At 27.1% G+C, this 23,075-nt stretch overlaps 3 protein-coding genes across 5 annotated transcripts in view; 2 read left to right on the top strand and 1 right to left on the bottom strand.

The window, feature by feature from the left end:
- The window catches only part of LOC107456490 (wings apart-like protein homolog), a gene marked incomplete in the record, with an annotated part of 29,151 nt that extends 23,948 nt beyond the window's left edge, over positions 1-5,203 (bottom strand). Inside the window, 3 exon segments of the mRNA XM_043053799.2 lie at positions 777-892; positions 3,041-3,280; positions 5,069-5,203. Coding sequence (XP_042909733.1) covers positions 777-892; positions 3,041-3,280; positions 5,069-5,086 — 374 coding nt within the window.
- Positions 1-23,075, top strand: part of LOC107456494 (uncharacterized) — a 74,969-nt gene that overhangs the window by 34,629 nt on the left and 17,265 nt on the right. The gene's annotated exons all lie outside the window — the stretch shown is intronic.
- On the top strand, positions 6,408-22,758 carry LOC107456491 (rRNA N(6)-adenosine-methyltransferase ZCCHC4). Of its 2 annotated transcripts, none has more exons than XM_016074360.3 (10): positions 6,408-6,771; positions 6,993-7,194; positions 8,316-8,499; positions 10,633-10,724; positions 13,682-13,757; positions 15,489-15,806; positions 16,617-16,735; positions 18,368-18,443; positions 20,023-20,252; positions 22,684-22,758. In XM_016074360.3, the coding sequence occupies exons 1-10, from the start codon at positions 6,723-6,725 to the stop codon at positions 22,703-22,705; spliced, it is 1,368 nt and encodes a 455-aa protein (XP_015929846.2). In that variant the 5' UTR covers positions 6,408-6,722; the 3' UTR covers positions 22,706-22,758. The 2 variants fall into 2 exon arrangements, with proteins under 2 accessions (XP_015929846.2, XP_015929847.2); XM_016074361.3 differs by having other exon boundaries at positions 6,613-6,771; positions 22,687-22,758.

The raw sequence follows: 23,075 nt of genomic DNA, 5'->3' as shown, positions 1-23,075 counted from the left end.
CCGAATTCTACTCATCAACCTCAGGAGGAATTGCCTAGATTTGTTTCAGAACAAATATTGCTGAGCTATTGTAAGAAATCCTATCCTATTACAAGAAATTTATGGGATATAGTATTGCTTTGAATTTTTGAAGAAAAATACGGAGATTTCAAAAACATGTACAAGGAGAAATAATTTCCTAAAATAACAGAAATAATTTTATGTAGCGTTATATGTTGAAACATACTCGTAAAAGAAAAACTGTAATGAATAAAATAATTTGCTTTCATTTTATTTGATATGACTGCATAAAAAGAAGAGGCTTGTGAGAGGCTAGAAAAATCACAAAATGGTGATTCAAATAACAAACTAAATATAGCAGCATATTTATTAAAAATATTGTGGATGCGTTGATAGTGCTGCCAACTATCTTCCCAGAAAAGAAAAATTATTTTTAAAATAAAAATTTTACATAATGTATTACTGACTGTCCTCATTTGAGGACAGTGGGCGTTAATGGGTTAACCAATTTAAAATATTACAAAAAATTGTACAAAACAAAAATTTTAAAACTGAAAAAATCAATGTTTTTTTAATCAAGTTTATTAAACCTATAAAGTAAATATAGTAGTTTCTAAGTTGTATAACATTATTATATTTATAAGTCAATTAACATCTAAAATGTCTGTTACTTCTTGTTTCAGCAGGCATAAAAGAGATAAAAAGCTGCGACAAAATTTAACTGATAAAAATTTATCCTCAGATTAAAGATAGAGTAAAAATAATAAAACCACTACCTTTGGCATCTTTTAGCCAAAGTATTCTCTCCTTGTAGAACAGCACACAATTCTTCAATAGATAATTGGTCGTCAATTTCTTGCAAAAGTCCTTTATATTTTAAAGCATCTTCAGACTAGAACAAAAATAACAAATAGTTTCAACAACATAAAAAAAAAATTCCAAACATGCATTGTAAAGAAACAAACAACTCTAGTTCAAGTCTGTTTTAACTTCATAGCCAATTAAAGATGTTCTTAAAAGTATACATTTATAGACATGAAATATTGCTCTCATTCGTTTTTTCAAAACGAATATACATAGCGAATTAACTAATAAATAAAAACTTAAGTTAATAATTGATGGATAAAATTTGAAACTAAAACACTTGGCCATGAAGACATTCCAATTGTGTCTGCTGACGGACTCATGAAAGATTTAAATCAATTAGGTTTGAAAAATTATGTTTGAAACTTTCTTCTTTTCTTAACTTATGAAAAAGTAATAAACAGGAATCTCTTCAAAACAAGTGTTTTTTTAAATCACATACTCACTGCATTACTTCTCCAAAAAATAGCGCATTACACTAAAAAACTAAAGGAAAAAAGCATCTAATGTAATTTCTTCACTTATTGTGTGTTAATTCCGTCTATAACCTAAAGTTGTTGCTAGACAACTGGACAAAATGGAAGAAACTGAAAATGACCAATACAATTGTTTAACAATAAGTATTATAAAAATAACTCAAATTTAAACAAAATAAATTTAATATAGTAACAGAATTATTAAAGTTTTTCACTTTCACCTTTTTTTTTAAAAATATATATTTATTTATTAATCAGTTTTATGGAGAATTTTGAAGTCTATATATCATATTATTTAAGAGTCTGAGTATTCATACTTAACATTATTTGATTTAGTGGTATTAATAAAACTTGATTATATTATTTTAATAGCTTTTTATACAATTATAAAATTAAGTTTTACTTTACTCTTTAACCTAAAATATAGAAAAACTAGTCATTTTAATTTTTTTAAGAAATTCCAGAATTTTTTCTGCTTTTCCTTTTTTTCTTATTTAAAAATGAAACATTAAGCAGCACAAAAATTAGTCTGATTGTTTAAACTAGCTTGCAATTATGAACCGTTTAAAAATTTTAAATTATTATTTACAAAAAAAAAAGTTCTTCTATTTGAGTTGGATGAAGCCTATTTTTTTTTCCAGAAGTTTTTCACTCAGAAAAAAAACATGCCATCACTGATTATTAAATAATGTGAGCAAATTAATGTCTCATAAATTTAAAATAAAATAATAAACGACACAGGTTCTGTAGTTTTTTAAATTAGATAATGTAATTATAGAAAGAGATCAAGTCTCTCAAAACTTATTTTCATCTACTTGTTAATTACATTATGTTTGCTACAATTCACAGTTTAAATGGGAATGAGGCGTTTTTCTAAATTGCTTAACAAAAAATAAGCACCTTTTAATATTTATAAGCACTTAACAATTTTAATTCAAAATTCTAAAACATATAACTATTATTTAAAGAGGCTGTCCAGTGTATTTTTTTCGATTTAAATAAAAAAATATTTATAAAAGCACATTCAACAAAACATTAACAAGATTAATATTATTAATTATACCGAATTTATAGAGATATGTAAAGAATTAAGAAAACTTATACAAAGTAAAAAATTCGTATTACAAATGTAAATTATTGACTGGCCCCTATTCAATTTTTATTAAAATTTGTTACTTGGTTCAGTATTTCTTTAATGAAATGATAAAAAAAAATTAAATAATTTTGAAACGTAAATATGAGTATTGAGGCTAAACATTTTTGTTAACTTTATTTATTTTTACACTTAAACACTTTATTCATTTTTGAGGCTAATTATTAAATGATCCCTAAACTCATAATATTTAAAAAAATCTGAGATATTTGAATTTTTTTATTTCTATTGTTCCTAAATCAAATCATAAAGATATGAATAAAAGTTTTTCGAATGAATAACTTAAGATTTTTTTAAAGTAGTGAAAGCCCTTCACTTCATACCATTTCTCTAACCTTGATTTCTTTATTACCTACTCAAAAGTCAATTAATAAGAACAATATGATAAAGTAAAGTTACTCACATTATGTAAGCAATTTTTTTCAAAAATTAATAATGAGAAATAAAAAAATAAAAAACAATTTATAATATTCTAAAAAAATTAAATATTGCAGGAATAAATTACTAAAAACTAATAATGATAAGTAAGAAATTAAATTGAACTAACTGGAACTTTATTTTCCTCAGGTGCTTTATTTTCATTAACAACATTTTCATGTTGATCATCTTCTTTAACAGCTGTATCAGTTTTATTTTCATTTTTCTCACTTATCTTTTTCTGCTCATTATCAACTGTAGAAAATGGGGCTGTTGTTTCACAATGCACATTATTGTCCTTTGCAGTTAAGACATCAAATAAAACTTCAGCTCTTTTTCTTGTAGTTGGACGATTGTCAGCCATCACTAGCTACAAAATATAACACTAACTATAGGAAAAAAATCTTTAGAAGAAATAAGATGTATTAGTTGATAAAACTTTATTATGTTACTATAAAAAAAACTACATAATTCAATTAATTTATTATGTAATAAATAATCTTAATTTAAAGTGACATTTGCCTTATTAAATTAATATTTTTATAACTTTATACTCTATAACATAGGTACTTCAAACTTTAAAACATTTATATATGTTGTAACTAGAATACTAACATACAATTATTAAAAAATATGTCAATTGAAATTCAAATAATTTAAATCATATTATTTTTACTTAAGAATCAGAAGTCGTTATGGAGAAAACTTCAGAGGAAGGCATCGGCTCACATTGATTAATATAAAAAATAAATTTCAAAAAAATATATAGCAGTTAGCTCAAAACTAGCTATGATTTTTCTTTTTTTTGATTTTGCTTGATTTTGTATTTCTGGTGTTTTTTTTTTAAATTTCTCATTGGCCACTATCTACATGTAGCTAAAACTATGCAAGCATTATCAAGAGTTTACTAATACAGAAATTTTCCTCTTACCTTCATAACCTCACATACAATAACTTAGGTTCAAATAATTTTTTCTACAATACGTTGAAAGAAAAAAAATATTGGTTTAAAATTAAAAGTGATTTTTTTTATCCCAAATTCCATTTAAATTTTAGGAATAGTTGACATAGAAATAATATTTTTTTTTAATAAAACCTTTACAACAATTACTTAATTGAAGTAAATTAAGTGTACAAATCTGCTTAATTGAAGCAAATTTGTACAACTGGCCACATTTATATTTATTGTCACAGGCAAGGATATCCACTGAATGGAAGTTGCCATGTCTATTTTAGGGAAGGGGTAAATACTTTTTTTTTTTTTAATAATTTATACAATAGTATAGTTTTAAATCTGAAAATTACAATGAAGGAATTTTTTTATTATTTCAGAGGGCATTTTTTAATATTTGGTCGGGAGATAATTTTTAAAATCTATATTAGAGATGGATATTTTTCCGTCCAAGTTTATTGTAACTTCAATATGCAACTGTACAATCACAAAAAATTACAAATAAAGGTTTATTTGAGAGGAATGCAAATTTATTTCGGTGGTGGATAGGTGGGTTATATTTCAAAATCTTTTTTTGGAGAGAGATACTTTTAATATTTTTTTCTTATTCTTAGTGGGGATTATTTTTTATAAGCCACGTTCATTATATCTTCAATTCAAAATTTACACAAGAAAAGCACAGGTATATTCAATAATTTCATGATTAAACAAAACAGATTTGATGTAAATATTTATAAGATAATTATTGATATAATTGAATTAATTTAAAACCTCTTTTGCTTACAAGTAAACAAAACAAAACATTAGAAAAATAGCCTAGGGAGAAAAAACAATAGAAAAATAGCTCAGGAAAAAAAAAAAAAAAAAAAAAAAAAAAAAAAAAAAAACAGAAAAATATCCTAGGAAAAAGAAAACAAAGAAAAATAAAGTATCAGAAAAACCACAGGAAAAAAACTTCAGGACACAAAATTCACCCAATATTAATTAAATAAATATTTTAAAATTAATTCAATATATTTATATACAAGGTTTGAAATTTGAGTAAAGGAACTTTTCACATTTCATACTTCGAAATATTTTCCATTTATATTCTTATAGAACTTAACAAATTTTCTAGTGCCAATGATTACATTTACTATACTGTGATTAGACAATTACAGAAAATTTCTTTTCAAAAAACAAGTGATTTGTTTTTAAACTACTTACTGTAATAAAATATTTCATCACTTTCGGTAATCATTATCATAAATTCCATAGGTTGCAAATTTGCAATTAACAGCTTGAATTGAATTAGCCCTTAAATAGATATAGCTTTTAAAGAGGACAACGCATCACCACTTTGCAGGGGATATTCCTGTATCGTGATCTGTCACGCTAACTAGAATTGCCAAGGTGATGAATAGATTTTAAGCTTGCAAATTTAAAAAAAAAAAAAAAACATGTAGATGTTTGCGTGTGGGTGGCAGCAAGTAATACCTTTTGAATTGGTCCCTTTCTGTGATGTTTTATTTAGTTTCTGCTGCCCAAAAGTTACCAAGACTTAGCCATTATTCTGCCACATATCACGATACAGAAATCTCCCTACTTTGCAAGTCAATTTTGCAAAGCGATCTAAATTAAATGTTTTCCCAAAATTATTTAATTTTGTCTACGACTTCAGAAAATAATATTTTTCAAAATATTTCTAACGAAGGATTGAATTGGATCAAATACTGCTAGATTATTCTGCCACAGATCTCAACAAGGAAATATCTCTACTTTACCTGTCAATTTTGCATAGTGATTTAAATGAAATTTTTTCACAAAATTATGTAATTTTGTCTAGGGCTTCCTGAAAATAATATTTTTCAAAATATTTCTAACAGTGAATATATAAATTTAATATTTATTTTCATTGCTTACGGAAAAGGGAGGTTGAGGTAGATTTTTCAAATTTGTGGGGAGGCATGCTCCTATCAGCCTTTGGGGGGATGCGCATCCCTGATGAGTGGAAAATATTCATTACAAAATGTGAACATTCAGATATTAAAAAAACATTGTAACTTAAATGTTAATAATTAGTTTTACACAATCTAAACATAGTGTCTGGAAAACAAACAGTTAAGGCCTAATTATTTTTTTAACACAAAAGTTAGTTATTTTATTCTTAAAACTCGAATATGGAACAAAATTGTTTCAGCTTAATTTGAGTCATTAGTAAATTTTTTTACCATAAGAAAATTTCATACTAATCTAATTGAAGTAAAAAGATATTTATGAACTTATTTATTACTTAAAAAATAAAATTTATTTGCTATTTGATACGATCTGAAACCAAAACAAAATTGCGTAACCTTCCTAAAGAATAATTCCTGAATGCGATATTTTGCAATTAGGCGAGCGAAACTTGCGTTTGAAGATCAGAAAACGCATTTATAAATAAATGTAACACAAATTTTTAGTAAATGCAATAAAATAAAAGCAAAAACATTTAATTTACCACCAAAGGAATAGCAACTGCACAAACAACGGGTATGAACAAAAAGAAAACAATCTAAAGAAAGTTACAGCATTACTGCCAACTAAATTTTTTAATGCGAACAACTTTTAAAACATTTGATTTTACGCAATTTAAACTAAATTTTGCAATGACTTCAATTTATTTTAATATATTTTTTTATTATAAATCTTTGAAAAAAATATCCTTATTTTTAATTACATTCTGAAAGAATTATACTCCCTGTGGAGATTGTTATTAATTAACTTTAACCTTACTTATCGGAGTACTTTTTGTTTACATACAAAATATCCAGTACCCACATGAAGAACGAAAGACAATTAATTAAAATTCTGTTAGCCATTAGTCAACTTTAATTTAATTATGGAGGTTATTCCTCAAGATTGTAAAAATAATCCTGCTTGTCCGCATGGTACAGTATTTTAAATGTTTTATCCATCTCATTTTAAACAGATCAACGAAGTTTACTTCGTTGTATTCCGTCATTACAGCTGGGCATAGTAAAGGCAGTTTTTATAATAATTTTATTTCAACCTATTTACATTGCCCCTATTTTGTTCTTGTAAATTATTATGAGGTTAAACCGTAAGCATTTGTTTTTATGATCTGATTTATTTATTTTTTTTTTTGTAGGACCATGCTTGCTTTTTGAAAGACATTGTGCAAATGGTAGAAAAACTGGAAAAAGATTTTTTGCTTGTTCTGCCTGTCGTGATAGATCAGTTTGCAGTTTCTTTCAATGGGCTGATGATGAGCTACTTGCTAAGAAAAAGTCTGTTTGGAAAAAAATAAACAATGCTAGCAAACCTCCTTACACCCATGAGGAGTGTGTGAAGTAAGATTTCCCTTATCATCAAGTTTTTTTTTTCAGTCAATCCCTATTTTTTAAGGAATTATTACCGTATCTTGATCTGCGGCAGAATAATGGTCAAGTCTTGGCAACATCCAGGCAGTATCCCACACGGGAAAAACTACAAAAAGAACATTACAGAGGAGGACCAATGAGAAAGTTATAACTCGTAGCCTCTCCTGGAAAAACCTCTATGCCCATAAGCAGAATATTTTCAAATGTTCTGCAACAGGGCTTATTAATTTATACAAATGTTCTGCAAGCATTTCACAGCGAAAAAGGCTTCACTTATTCAAGATACAAATTGTTCTGCAGGACTTCCTTTTTTCTGCGACGTACGTCACAGTTTTAGGCACTTTATGCTTCTGGGCCTCTATGTACTATTTTTTAAGAAATTGCATATTTTAAACCAATTGGTACCTTGGCGATTGTACTTGATATGGAAAATCGTGATACAGATATATCCCCAAAACATGATAGAAGGGAGAGAATAACTTGTAGTCACTCCTGGGTGAATTTCTACTCAGTAAATTTTTCTAACCCCAAATAACTTTTGATCTTTTAAAAGAAACATGTAGATGTTTGACCAAGGGTGGTTACTAGTTATATTCTTCAAATTGGTCTCTTCTGTGACAATTTTAAACTTTCTAAACTAGCCGCCTTCTTTTCCTTTTTTTAAATTAAAAAAACCCTTTGAAGTTTAAAGTCTATTTTTGCCTTGGCAATTGTATTTAGCGTGGCAAATCACAATACAGAAATATTCCCTTTTTTAATTTAGGCCCACAAATTTTAATGATAGAAAATATTTCCATATGGGTTCCTGTTCATTCCAATTGCAATTATCAAGGGGAGGAAGTTTTTTATCTTCCAAAAATTAAAAAAAAAGTGTAATAGATTGCCTGGAGGTTTTAATTCCTTGCCTGACATTGCTCGGAAGTTGCCAAAACTTAGTGTCAAGGTGCCATAATGGCACCTTGGTATTCTTCCCTAATGTTGAATTCATTGATTTTTTCTGTGTTAAATTTATTAATTTTTCTGAATTACTATAATTGATCTTATTGTTTGCATCATTTTTGTGTTGCTTAAATTCTTTGACTCTGTTTTAGGCGTCTCTCTGTAATTCAAAATCTCCCAAAATCAAAAAGAGACTACTGCAGAACTTGTTCTTCCTTAATTTTACCAGAAGAAAAGAATCATCAAAATCATGAAAAACTTTCTAGTGTAACTCCAGATCAGTTACTTCAACCTACTTCTCTTTTTCAAAGTCTGCAAAACAAAAAGGCCGAAGCTGTAATTATAATTATTTTATTTTTTTTAAAAATAAATTTATTGTTAATTTCCTTCAAATGTCTATTTGAAATCTCTGACAAAACTAAAAATAAACATTCTTCCAAAAGAGTGAATGAAACTTTCAAATAAAAAAATTTATTATTGATAAATTTATTGTACCTATCCTTTGAACAAATCTTAAATTATTGACAAAAAAATATAGTTTTTAATATTAGTTTCATTAGCATTAAATAATAATAATTAAAAACAGGGATAGAATATAAAGTTATGGGAAAAGATACTTTAGTTTTGTGAAAGTAATAGTTTATAAATATTTTCCCCCTGTTATCATAAAAGCTTGTCATTTAATGCAAATGTGAGTTAAATTTAAGGATGTTTTGTTATGTTCTATGTTATGTCACATGTTTTTTCTTGCTGTTTCCTATGTTATAATGCAGCCATGAGTTTAAGTTATTCATACATGTATACTTTTTTTATTTTATTTTGCTTTACTTTTATTACTTTTTTATTTTATTTTTTATTTTAATGAGAAAAAGTCACCAAAATGTATTTTTGTATGAAATGTTATAGGAATGTTTTTAAAAAAATTGTCATCGAAGTGTTTTTTTTTTTTTTTTTTCCTTCAACTGCTTTGATAGTCTCAATATGACAATCCCCCTCTTAGAAGGTGAGTATCAGCTCCTAAGCCACGAAACATGACCTGAAATAGGGTGATTTTGTAGATTTTTCAAGGTATTTCTCAAACCATGCTTTGTATTAAAAAGTATAATTGTAAATGTGGTAAATCGATAAATTTTTACATAAAAAGAGTGCCAATAGGAAATATTTTGTTTTGTCTATGCATGCTTGACCTATTATGAAAGTTTACCAAAATTGTCCCCTTTTTAAGCAAATTTTATTTTTTGCCCCAATTTAACTAGCCCCTTCGACCTATTACAAGGTAAGCGAAGATCGAAAAAANAAAAAAAATTGTCATCAAAGTGTTTTTTTTTTTTTTTTTCCAACTGCTTTGATAGTCTCAATATGACAATCCCCCTCTTATAAGGTGAGTATCAGCTCCTAAGTCACGAAACATGACCTGAAATAGGGTGATTTTGTAGATTTTTCAAGGTATTTCTCAAACCATGCTTTGTATTAAAAAGTATAATTGTAAATGTGGTAAATCGATGAATTTTTACATAAAAAGAGTGCCAATAGGAAATATTTTGTTTTGTCTATGCATGCTTGACCTATTATGAAAGTTTACCAAAATTGTCCCCTTTTTAAGCAAATTTTATTTTTTGCCCCAATTTAACTAGCCCCTTCGACCTATTACAAGGTAAGCGAAGATCGAAAAAATTTTACAGAAAAGATGATTTTGAATAATGTGATTAATTAAAATTTCTTGAAAACAATTATGTCGCAACAGATTACATATAAAAGTTGAAAATGGGGAAATTTTGTAGTATTGTTAGCAGAGTTTGATAGAAAGAAAAACTTTCTGTCAGCATTGATTAACTCCTGTGACTTAGTTTCAATCCTTTCGTTGCCATCTCATTTTCGTAAAAATCACTGATTTTTTTAAAAATGTCTTAATTTTTATGGAACTCTTGGTTCATACCACAGAGATGAGTTTGGTTTAAAATCAAGAAGCTGAAAATCGAAATCCAAAAGTGTTATGTGTAAAAGCACTTCTTAAATAATTAAAAAAATACCTGAAGTTTAATCTAGATAAAAGTGTATGTATAAATCCTATAACCAGAGAATGTTTTTGATGTCTTAATAAAAATATTGATGCAAGATTTTTATTTATTTATTTAAGTGTGTGAATGCGAATCTCAACGATTTTTAAATCATGAGAATACAAATCTCAACATTTACTTATAAAATCAGGTAAATACGAATCTGAATGTTGATTTTGCAATATTTGAGTATGTAAATGAATTAAAAATTTTGATTGGAATTTTGAAATCCATGACATTATTTATCTCCTAATTATTTGTTATTGAATGTGAACAAGATTTTTGTTTCAATATAATTTGTTGTTATTATTTATTTAACTTAGAAAACTACTAAATAATTATGCTGCCTATCTGTGTAGATATGTTATCTCCAGTTGTAAGTGTATGTAATTTTTCCTTTGCATCTTTTCAGCAATATTTCTTCTCTGAAAATACAGTGAAGTTTGTCGTAACATTATTGGAAAAACTTGGATTCACCAAACTTCTGCTCATTGGCACTCCTAAGTATTCATGTGTTTCACATAGAAACTTTTTTACTTTTTTGATATTTATTTTTATTTTATATATTTATAAATTCAATAGACTGTAGCCCCTTCAATAGACAATAACTGGGACTAGGTTCAATTTAGATATTTTTAATATTGGATATTTAAAAAAATAAGCAAAGGCTGCTTTCATTAATTTTATGTTGTTTAAAATCAGGCATAAGTTTCTTCCAGAATTTCCAACTTTTGGAGAAAATGTTAAAAGTCTCTTACAGTACAGAACCTGTTATCCGAAAATCGGAAAACCAAAAAACCGGAATGAAATTCGATAAATTTTCCCACCATTTTTTTAAAAAATATTTTTTTTTTCCTCATAATATTTTAGGATTTTTCTTTCTTTTTTGAAAGATGTTTACCTTACCATCATTTTGGAAATATTCATTAGTGTATGATTTCATCGTTTTTTCCTTTTATGATTATTTCCAAACATTTTTTTTTTAGTTGGGTTTAACAATAAAAAAAAACTGCTTTTTGCAGCGATTCAGAAAACCGGAAAAATCAGTTATCCGGAATAGCGATGGTCCCGATCGTTTCGGGTAATCGGTACCCTACTGTGCTACATAAATTTCTTGTTTTACTTTATTGTATTATTTTTTTCTCTTTAATCATAGCCCCGCAGTGGACTGATCTATAAAACACGGCTCTCAATAGAATACCAAAGTCAAACTTAAAAAGCAAGGATCAGGGGGCAAGTGGGTGACCACTTTGATCAGCCAGCAAAGGATTTGCTGTACCCGTCCTCAATAAACTGCCCTATCAGAAACTTCTCCATTTTGCACACATGTCATCAAGCTACCAAAACAGGGGATCCATCCCCTCTGCAGAGGATCAAAATTGTGATGGCATGTCTTTAGATCATCCTCAAAAATGTTTTCTAGACCATGACCAATAGCTTATTCTACAGCTATAGTGCTCTGTAAATAAAGTACTACTAATTTAATCATATAAAGCTTAACAGTTTGTATGACAATGTTTACATATAATTTAAATTAAAAAAAACTTAAATTATTATGTAAATGGTTTTTATTGGAGCAAAATAGTTTCACACATTTTTATTTTTAAGGATTAGAGTTGACAGGGATTTCCATACTTTTTGATCTTTATCCACTCTCATGTCTGTTAAAATGACTTGTATTTCCCAGCTGAGCACCTTTTTTTTTCCTGTTTTAATTATGATACTTCATAATTACTTTTCGTGTTTCTGATTGTGGTAGAACTTCGTTCAGCAGGATTAATTGGGTCTTGTCCCAGTCCAGATAATCAAACATCCGAATAATTTAAAAAAGAAGAACCCAGTCAAAAAAAGCACATCAAAATTGTACTTAACACTATTTAAAAAACACTATTTTCGTGAAAATGTAGGAATGAAAATGATAAAACTCTGCATTTTGAATAATCTTGATACCAGTTACTTTGGTTCGTCAAGTTTCTACTGAATAACACAAAAAGTAAAAATGTCTTAAAACTTCAAAAGTGACTGAAAGTAATAAAATTATTCTGAAAATCATGTACTTATTGAGTTGTTTTACTGTTAATTTTTTCCACTTTAATGTATTAGGTGTTCAAAATAAAATAAAACTAATGTTTTTTATATGATATTGACTGATATAGCTGGATAAGCCAACTCAATTATTCAGGAAGCTATTGTTCTTTAAAATGATAAGAACAGCAATTATACATATTTTAAATGGGCTTAAAGTATCCATGCATTTTATTGCTTTAATAAATATCAAGAACAATGTTATATAATCTGGGAATGTTTATATTTCTTATAATAGTGCTTAAGTTTTATAAAAACTACAAATAGTTTAATCTGGACACTTAGCCTAAGGCCTACTCCTCTATCTCATAAAATTTAGCTGACTAAGCACATGTTGAATTCTATTGAAGTAAGGTTGTTACTAGTAGAGATGTTACTCATATAAAACACTCATATTTTAGTATAGTTTGGCTTTTTTTTTTCCAACAAATTTGTCAAAAGCTTTATAACTCCTTTATCATTGAAAAGCTTTTTATTTTAAATCCTCCAATGACTTTGCAATTTATGAATTTTTATCTTAGGAGTAATTGTTGGGGTTTTTATATATATATATATATATAAAAATTANGCTGTTTTTTTTTTCCATAATCACCAGATATGCATAATATGCACATCATAACAGAATTTTTTTTTAATATTACTAATTATTTTAAAAAAATTAAAATGTCAAAAATTATCCCCTTTTACATTACAGCCAGTATTTTTTTTGTACTATAATATATTTTAAAAATAAGTCTGCAAAAAAAACCATATTGTAAAAGTGGAGAAGAATTCAAAAGTGATTCTTATAAAAATATTTATCAAATATTAGCAATGAAATGCATCGAAACAACTTAGATTTTAGATTTACAAGAAAATTATGTATAAGTTAAAACATGGTAAGTCAGCAACTAGGTTTTATATCTTATCAATGTAGAGTTTTTTTTAAACTTAAAGCACTTTTTAAAAAGAATCAATGATTTTCGTACAAATTTCATCAAAATTTGATGGGGACAAAAGGGTTGGAACTAGTTATGATCGTCAATAAATTGCTTATAGAAAGTTATTAATTAAGATTTGAATATTATATTGAGAAATAAAAAGATAGAAAAGTTAATACCTGTAGAACATAATTCATTACCAATTTTATCTGTGATGTCAAACGTTTAATTTTCTGTATTCTTTATTGTTGATTTAATTCTTCATTATTTTTATGAGACAGGTGTGTTTTTTATTAATTTTTAATATTATATTGCTGTGTTTATTTGGAAATTAAATATTCATATCTTTTATTTTGCGCATTGGATATTTGCATTGATATATTTTTGTAAAAGAATATTGCATTTAGCAAATAAGTGTTTTAAAAAAAATTAACACACTCTTCTTTTTTTTTTTAGAATTCATGAATATATTATGAAAGAAAAGGATGCTTTATCCATATCATCACTACTAATGGATATTGATCCAAGATATGTAAGTAGTATCAAATCTTCAGTTAGTAAGTTTCTTTGTCATTGCCTTAGGAGTGTGTGTTTACTTAATTGTTTTATATTGTTTTTTTCTCATTGTAAATATACGATAATAAAAAGGCTTAAATAGTCTATTTGTATCATTTTTTTAATTTCGGGTATTAGTAAAAACTGCTTTAAAAAATTATTAATCACTCTAAATTTAATTTTAATATTTTAGAAATGATAACCATAGTCCAATTCCAAAAAATAATTTGAAATTATTTATTTATGCCTAACTGACTCTATGCAATTAATTATGCATTGCTTACCTCTCTGAAAGTACTTTTCTGGAATATTGTGTTGGCGTTTGCGTAAGTTATAAAAATTCAGCACATTTGAGCACTTAGCCTTTAAGCAAATCCAGCACTTAGCCTTTGAAGGGTTTTAATACAATCACTTCATTCAAAACATTTTCATAAATGTAAATACTGTTTAAAATTTTGAGATCTTTTTTTATGGACAAAAGAACTTATATATCAAGCAATAGATTGAGTAAAAGTTAATACAACTGAAAAATTAGTTTTAGTTTAGTTCTACTTTAGTCATTTTTAAATTTTAATTCTTTTATTTATTTATTATTATTATTAATTTATTTTTTTTTTAAGAAAATTTCAATAATTATTAGTAAAATTGAAATGTTTAAAAACAGATTAGTTTGAAAAACATTTTCGTATTTATTATAAATTTGAGAAGAGGCTTTTACCATAGGGCAGGTTTATTGGTGCAGTTTTTTGTTTTGTTTGGAGAAAACTGTAAAAAAAAAATCTTTAATCCAATCAATAAAAATATTCTGTACTTTATTTATGAAAAAATTATTTTTAAAATAAAGTGGGAGCTAGTTTATTTATAGTGGAAAAATCCATTTAAATTTGTCCAATTCCAGTTTTATTCTCTTGTTGAAGATACTAATTCTCATAATTCCTTTGTTTACATCTTCATAGCATTCATTTCCAAGCATATAGTACATAATAATAAAAATTTAAAATTTTTTTTTTTTTTTAATTTTTATTTTGGAATTGAATTTATTATTTGAATAATTATCGCAAGTTAATCTAAATGAAGGAAGTGAGGATTAAATTATTATAAATAGTTGGTGGTTAGAAAGAACAATATGGGCATTATAAATTTGCTTGAATCCTAACTTTCAACGCTAGGTTTTCAAAACTTTGTGTAAATATATTAAAGAAAGACTATATATTTATAGAATTTGAAAATTTTTTAATCAAGGTCTTTTTTGAGAAAAGGATTAAATATAAATTTACGAGTCAAATAATTCTAAAACACTAGAAAATGTATATTAATGGCTTAATTGCGGAATCAAACTATAACTTAATCTATACTCATGTTTTTTATTTTGTTATTATTTTTGTTATTTATTATAAGGAACTAAACATTCCCTTAATAACTTTAGTATTGATCATTAATTTTGTTTCAATTATATCTTCATAGAGATGATATTTTATTGAGAATAAGTTAAATTGCAATTTATTGTAATTAAATCTTTAAAAAAAAAAAAAAATTCTTGAAGATTCTTTTCATTACTAAACATTTTTTCTTAAAATGTATTTAAGACAAAAAGTTTAGTTCCCTTGTTTTAAAGACATAAAATATTTTATATTAATTATTGCTTATTTTTTGCTAATAATTCTTCTTTAAGATTTTGTAATGATTTTTTTTTTTTTTGTAAATTTAGTTGCAGTTTTTCAGTCCAGAACAGTTTGTTCACTACAACTTATTTAACAATCACTACTTTGGTGGCGAGGAGTGTGAAGATCGAGTTAAACAGTTTCTAACTGAATCTAATGGTGGCAAAGTTGCAATTTTGATAGATCCTCCATTTGGTGGCCTTGTCGATGCTATTTCGTACACACTACAGACTATAAACAAATTGTGGCAGTCGTCTAACTCCAAATCAGGCTCAGAAACTGTTCCCTTGTTGTGGTTTTTCCCATACTTTCTCGAGAAGCGAATTGTCAAAAACTTCCCTGATTTAGTAATGATGGATTATAAAGTAACTATATTTATTTGGTATTTATAATCATTCACTTTTTTATTGTCCACTATAATGTTAGAAGATCATCATAATATTTGTTTTCTTTATCTTTTTAACTTCAAAAGTTTTATCCTAAATAAATTTTAAACTTAATATTTTTTTTTTGCTTGAAATAATGTAGCGTAATATTTTCATAATTAATCATAAGTTGAAAAGATTCTTTTTTTATCTCAATGTCACGATGTCATATGTCCGACTTATGTCATTAATCTTATTTCTGTGAGTTTGATTAATGTAAATAATTGATCCATTAAGAGTTTATTTTTCGTGACTTTTGCTGATTCTTATATTTTATTTTTAAAAAAATGTGTGCACCTCAAAATCCTTTTTATTCTTATTTCAAAATTATAAGAATTACACAATAAATTTTGTTTTTAGATAATACCCTTAACATTAACCCATAATATTCAAACTCAGCCAGGTATTATATTACAAGGTACTATAGTACCATACCAAAGGAAGTTATTTTAGTCAAATTAGAGGGCCTACAATTTGACACTATGTGTAAATATGTATGTATTTAAAAGAAAGAAGAAAAAAAAGTGTCCTCTAGTTTAAATTACTAAGGGTCCTGGTGTGGACAAATCATTTCATATTTTTTTTACACCTTTAAAAATTGTTAAAGGGTGTTTTCCTTTTTATCTAAACTTAAATAATAAAAATTTTACTATCTAAAATTTTAAAGTTCAGTTTTTTATTTAATTTAATATAATATCAGATATGTTGCTTATTGCAATGAAGTAATTTTTATTTATTTTGATTTTTTAGGTGGGGTATGTAAACCATAAAAAGTTCAGAATGAAGCTTGATATGAAAGATTCACCAGTTCGTATTTACACTAATATTCCGCCTGTTTCCTTCAAGTTGCCTAAAAATGAAGGCTATGGGTAATTAATTTAGTTTATTTCAAGTAAATAGTTAGAATGTGAAGTTTTTTTTTTTTGTGCATTTATGCGCATTTATATTACTCCTAAAAAATTAAATGATTCTTTAATAAAAAAGATGTATATATTTAATTGTAAAATAATTCTAATTAATTAATTTTAAAATAAAGAGAAATTAAAACTTTTAAAATGGTTTAATTTTGCCTAATTGCACATTGATGTGTTACTTTTGTTATATTGTCATATTTGTCAGATTAAATCTTAGCACTAAAACATAGCATTTTGTTTTAACTTTTTGATCTATCTTATGTATTGTCATTCATCGAGCTATGGTGGCACATTGGTTAAAGCATCAAGCAGTCATTATGTAGTGGCTCAAAATCTAACCAGCTGCAGGATGATAGATACAGCTTATGTTTGAATTAAAGCCAACCAGTATACAAAGCTGACTACTTTGCCAACATCATTAGAAGAGCCTTAACCTCTATGTACCTTTTGGCCAACAACTGGCTGTTGTTGACCCAGTTGCTGTTTTAAATATTTTGCTTTTATTAATTTAATTATAGATGAAAAGCAATCTATTATTGATTGAGGAAATTTTTTGGGGGAAAATTCAATTTAAGAAAATTATAGTGAAATACAAAAAGCTGTTTCAATGTTCGGGATTAGTATTTAATATTATCATTAAATAAGCGATGTGTGTTAATAATTTGCACCGATATGCAGCTGGCTATATTTCAAGCCACCATTGGGGATGAAACCTAAGTCCTGTGCCATAACATCTCGATGAATGACATTACCGAGGCATAATTAAATGATTTCATGATAAAATTTAATTATGATTTTCAATACACCTCCACTTTGCAATCCATCTTATTTTTCTTTTTGACCAAGCAGTCAATGTAATTCTCATTGTTCCTACTTTAAGGGATGCTATATTATGAGAGAAATCCTTCATGGCAAATTTTCAATGGCCTATATTAATACGGAAAGAGGAAGTTCAAGTAAATTATAAAGTTTCAATTGCGGATTTTTTTTCTCAATATTAAAATCCAACTAAATTATGGCAAGAGTACACAGCAGGGAAGTAATCCCGTAAAAACATTGAATACACTTTGCTCTGAAGTTTAAATTTTGGCTATACATATAGAAGTGAAACAGAATTTGTCATGAAAAATTTATCTCGTGGTATAGTGTCCTGTTATTTAGTTGACTTTTTTCGCATCTGCATGTTTTTGTGAATGTACCTTCACTTTTTTGGTACTGATGCTCGCCTGTGTCAGTTTCAGAACTCTTTGTTGTCACTAATCTTTCATTTTTCTTTCAACACAAAACTGCCTAATTATATATATTAATTTCTTTTCCTAAATAAATTTTTATAACTTTAATGATTTGTAAGTCCCTATTATTATTTTTCTTGATATTTAATTTTTAGTATTATGTTGAGCCTGTAAAATTTAATTAAAAGTATTTAACATTGTTGATAACTTGAAGTTTAGTAAAAATGTTATGCCTTCAGCCTTTTGTTTCATTTTTCCCCCTCTAATATATTAAGACAGCTGACTAAAGTCTATTTTCTTGTGTAGATGTTAAATTTAATTTTTCATTTTTATAATTATAAAATTTTCATTTCAGATTTTGCACCAAGTGCAAAAGATATGTTTTTAAAGATAATTTGCACTGTGAAAAATGTAATGCCTGTACAACAAAGGTAAGACATTTATTGTTTGCTAATCTTTTATTGGATATACGTAAGAATACCTCTTAACTGTATTTTATTTAACATATTTGTGATTATTGTGTATTCATCTTAATAAAGAAAAGAAAATCTTAATGTGACTCAACTCAACCATGTTTGTTAATGAGGTTTGGATTCAAATGTTTTCTTCTTAAGCCCCTGGAAAATTAATTGCTTACTTAAATACTGTTCTTTGCAAGTTTTTGATTTTTACAAATCTACTTGCTTTCTTTGTACCTAGTCTTTATTTTAACATTTACACATACCTCGCTACTTTATTATGCAATCATATACATATATTTTTACGTAATATATTTTTTTAAATTTGTGTAAAGAACATAATTCCTTTGATATTTCATAATGAAACTATTTTACTCTAATCAATCTTCTTCAGATTGAGTGAAATCCTCTCCAACCAAACCTTTTAAGTTTAGTTGAACCATTTTTTCTCCCTAAGTTTTGTAGTTTTAAGCTTATTACTGACCTTTATGTGGTTTTGATTCCAATGAATGATAACTTCTTTTTTTTTTTATTTCATCCAATTAATTAAGTGGTGTTAGTCATTTTACGTTTTTTCATTTAACCCTTCAGAACAGTGATTATGTGAATATGATCCCGCAAACTTTCTTCGTTCTCCACTGTGTCACAAATGAAACAAATCTTTTTTACTCTTGTGGTTCAAGATCACGCATGCAGGGTGAGATCTCAATACGGTACTCTCGTGTTGCATTGCTTATTTGTAAGTGTATTTATTCTGGTATGTAAGTGTACGTATGTATATTCTCAGAACATGCAAACATGGACAAGCGCTTTTTTCTCATTCTGCTAGTCTTGAAGGGGTTAAAGGAAGTTGTTTTGAAGGTTAATTGCATGTTCTAATTTTATTCTCTTCAATGTCAACATCTATTTAAAAACTCAGCAGTGTAAGTCTTAATGATCGTATTTTAGACTTAGATTCGAATATGAGTGTTTGTCTCAAACCAAATTTTTACATTGAAGTTATAACATTTTTGTATTTAGGCAGGAATTAGGTTTTTTTTTATAACAAATGAAATGTATAAAAAGTGAGCTTTAAAAATATTGCTAACAAAAGATTGTTTTCATGTAAATTTCGTTTTTGACATTGAAAAGGGGTTCTTATCCAATTACCCTTGAAATAGCTGCAATAACAATAAAGGTTTCTAGAAATATTTGAATAGCTAACTATTTTTCTACTTGCATTTAACACATTATATAATACACTTAACACATAATATAATACTATATATATTATTAACACATTATATGCACTATTACACAATTTATATTAAATACTAATATATTATCCAAAAAGTGTTTCCTTAAAATTGTGGTCAGTCGCATACCTTCCATTTTTCTCCCAAAAAATCCATTTTCTTATGAGCAAAAATTACTAGTCTCAAAATTTATGAACATCTTGTATTTTCTATAATTGAAATAATTTCAATTTGTACAAAGTGAATGCCATAGAACTGTTTTTATAAAGCTTGAGTTGCTTTGCAATATTTTAACTGAACATGTTTTTTTTCTTCAGCATGGTAAGACTTATAAGCATTGTGATCAATGCCAGAGATGTGTAAAAAGCTCTTATGTACATTGCAATACCCATAACAAATGCTCTCCCGAAGTCCCGACTTCCTTGGAATCATCAGAAAAGAAATGTGCATGCAATCCTGGTCCAGAAGATGGAAATGAGGTGGAAAAATGTTTTAAATGCTTTGGTTATGGCCATAGAAAAAGAGATTGCCCATCAAATCAGCAGAGGTGAATATCTAACGTTTTTAATCCATCCATTATCTTCTGGCTGTCGAGTTTCTACAATACATTGTGTTTCTGCTTTTCATTTGAATATTTATTATAGGGGAAACGAATATGAAAAAGCCGTACTTTTAGTTTGTATTGGTTACAATCTTTATACGCTTAACATAGTATTTTGCCCATATCCCAATATTTATCCCATATTGTGTTATTTTAATCATTGCATTGTAACTTTCACTTATCTGTATTTTGCTTGCAGTAAGATTAAAGAACATGCAGTCAATATGTTTTATAAACTGAATTGAATCCTTAAATATCCTAGTAAGAATTGGCTATACTGTGCCAAACATAAACATTGATACATAATTTAGCCAAGTTGAATAAATGCTGCTATAAACTAACTCTGGCACAAAAATAAAAACAAAAGTAGTGCAAATATCTCTTACTCTGAAAGAAGTCGCCCTGAGATAGTAATTTTTCTTGTGGCAAACATCATAGAATATGATATTTGCCATAATCAGACATGTGAATGCTCAGTTTCGTTTTTGGGAAGTCAATAATGAATTTGAAATTCAAAAGCTAATACACATTTATAGATAGCTATAAATAAATTGCAAAAAAACACACATAAAAACATACGGAAGCAAAATATATATATTTAAATATATAAGAAGTAATTTTACAGTCTTCTGGAAAAATTTTATTTTAATAGAATAAACAGAACAACTATTACTTATTTCTTATTTTGACCCTTAACAGAACAATGCAGCCATATAAGTGACATGGCACTTTTGCATATTGAATCGAATACAACGCACATGATGACTAAAATCATTTTATTAATTTTACCACATTTATTGTAGTCATATCTAAAATAATATAATTATAATCAGTCATTATAGTTATACCTGATAGGAAGTAAACATGAAATGCTTATAGGATCTATGAATACTATTAACGGTCAATATTAATAATAACCGCTTCTTTTGGTCACACGGGTCTGTCCACACATTTTGTAAAAGGTCCGTTTTTGTAAAAATGTGAAAAAATTACTCTTAATTTGTGAATGTGAAATAAACATTTACTCAGATTCTTTCAACCAGGGTGGCCTGCTTTTGTGAATTTGTGCAAATAGGGTCCTGTTATTGCAAAAAACTTTTTCAAGGAGTTTTAAAGTTGTAAAGAGATACAAGATTATGCTCAACACTGTAAAATTTTAATTTAAAAAGTTTAATTTAAAAAAATAAACAGTAATTACTACTACTAAATTAGAGATGCAACATGCAAATATTTGGTATTTAGCCTATACTGCTGAACGCAGAATATTCATTTGGGACGAATAAAGGAAGAAGCGTCTGCTGAAGACTTACTTAGTTCATTTATATCTGTCTTTCTTTTCCCCCACTCCCCTGGGAAAGGTTTATTCAATTAACAAAACAATAATGAAGCTAAACAAATTTGTGAAGGGTGCGTTTTTATGTAAAGATATTTTGTGAAGGGTCCATTAACGGCCCAAATTTCTTCTAAACAGACCCCTGGGTAATAATAACCAATGAAGTTTGGTCGATGTGATTAAACAGTTTATATAGCATTGGGGCATGGGTGTGCCTGTTTATATACGTGTTTCGGTTATAGAGATAAATCCGGTTATTATTATTACTAATGAAGTTAATAACAATCGCTTTTTTTAGTCTAAAGGAAAAAATAATAAGGGAAGATTTCGGTTTCGTGATCTGTGGCAGAATAATTGCCAAGTCTTGACAACTTCCATGCGGCGGGCCACGAGAAACTATAAGACATCACAGAAAAAGACCAACTCTAAGGGTATAACTCGCAGCCATCCCCAGGCAAACATCTACATATTTCTTCTTTTTTTTATATTTTATTATTATTTTTTTTTCCAGTTTAAAATAAATTTGGTGCTTTGGTGTGGCAGATCACGATACAGAAATATCCCCATAGAAGCGCGAAAGAATGACCTTGACTAAACTTCATTGGTTATTATTAATAATGAACAGTTAATGTGATAAATTTGCTTATTCACTTTAACCAGTTTGTTTAGTTATTATTAGTATTGACTGGTTAGTATTAATAATCAACTACTCACATTGACCGTACCATATATATATATTTAACTTTTTTCTGAGGGGAAAATAATACTAAGCTCATTGAAGCGTATCCCACCTACGGCAGGCATTCCTAAACTGCTGATACATTACTATCGATGCTGTTAGTGAGTAGATTTTTTAAAAAAGGTTTTAGATATGTTTTTGTCGAATATTGTTGTAGTCAAATAAAATTATGTATGGAATTTCTTGTTTTAAATCCTTTATATTTTCAAAAATAAATAAATGCATTGTTTATATTTTTTACTATTTCTAAATCTATTCATATGTTTTATATCTTCTAAAGCTTTATTTGATTATTTATTTTTCAGCAGGAAAAAGAAGAAACATTAAAGGGAAGATACTTGTTGTTAAATGATTGTTAAATAAAATCTTTTTAATGAAAATTCGTCTCATCAATTAATTGTGCAAGAAGTTACTCAGATTGTAACTTAATTACTTAAGTTTCGACTAATTTCAAAATGGACTTTTTATTTATATATTTTTATACTTTTTATTTTATTTATTTATTTTTATCCTAAGGGATTACAAAGCTTTGCTTACAAGTATAGGTGTAAAATACCCAGATTTCTATATCGTTTGGTTCCAAAATCCAATTTCAATCCCAAAATTCATAAATACCTGGATATTTATCGATTTTATAGGAAATTTAATGGTTATAAATTTCTTAAATGCTTTAAAAAATTATGTGTATTTAATGCAC

This window comes from Parasteatoda tepidariorum, chromosome 8 (genome assembly GCF_043381705.1).
Source record: "Parasteatoda tepidariorum isolate YZ-2023 chromosome 8, CAS_Ptep_4.0, whole genome shotgun sequence".
In the NCBI taxonomy this organism is placed as follows: Eukaryota; Metazoa; Arthropoda; class Arachnida; order Araneae; family Theridiidae; genus Parasteatoda; species Parasteatoda tepidariorum.
This window is presented reverse-complemented; position numbering and strand designations above follow the sequence as displayed.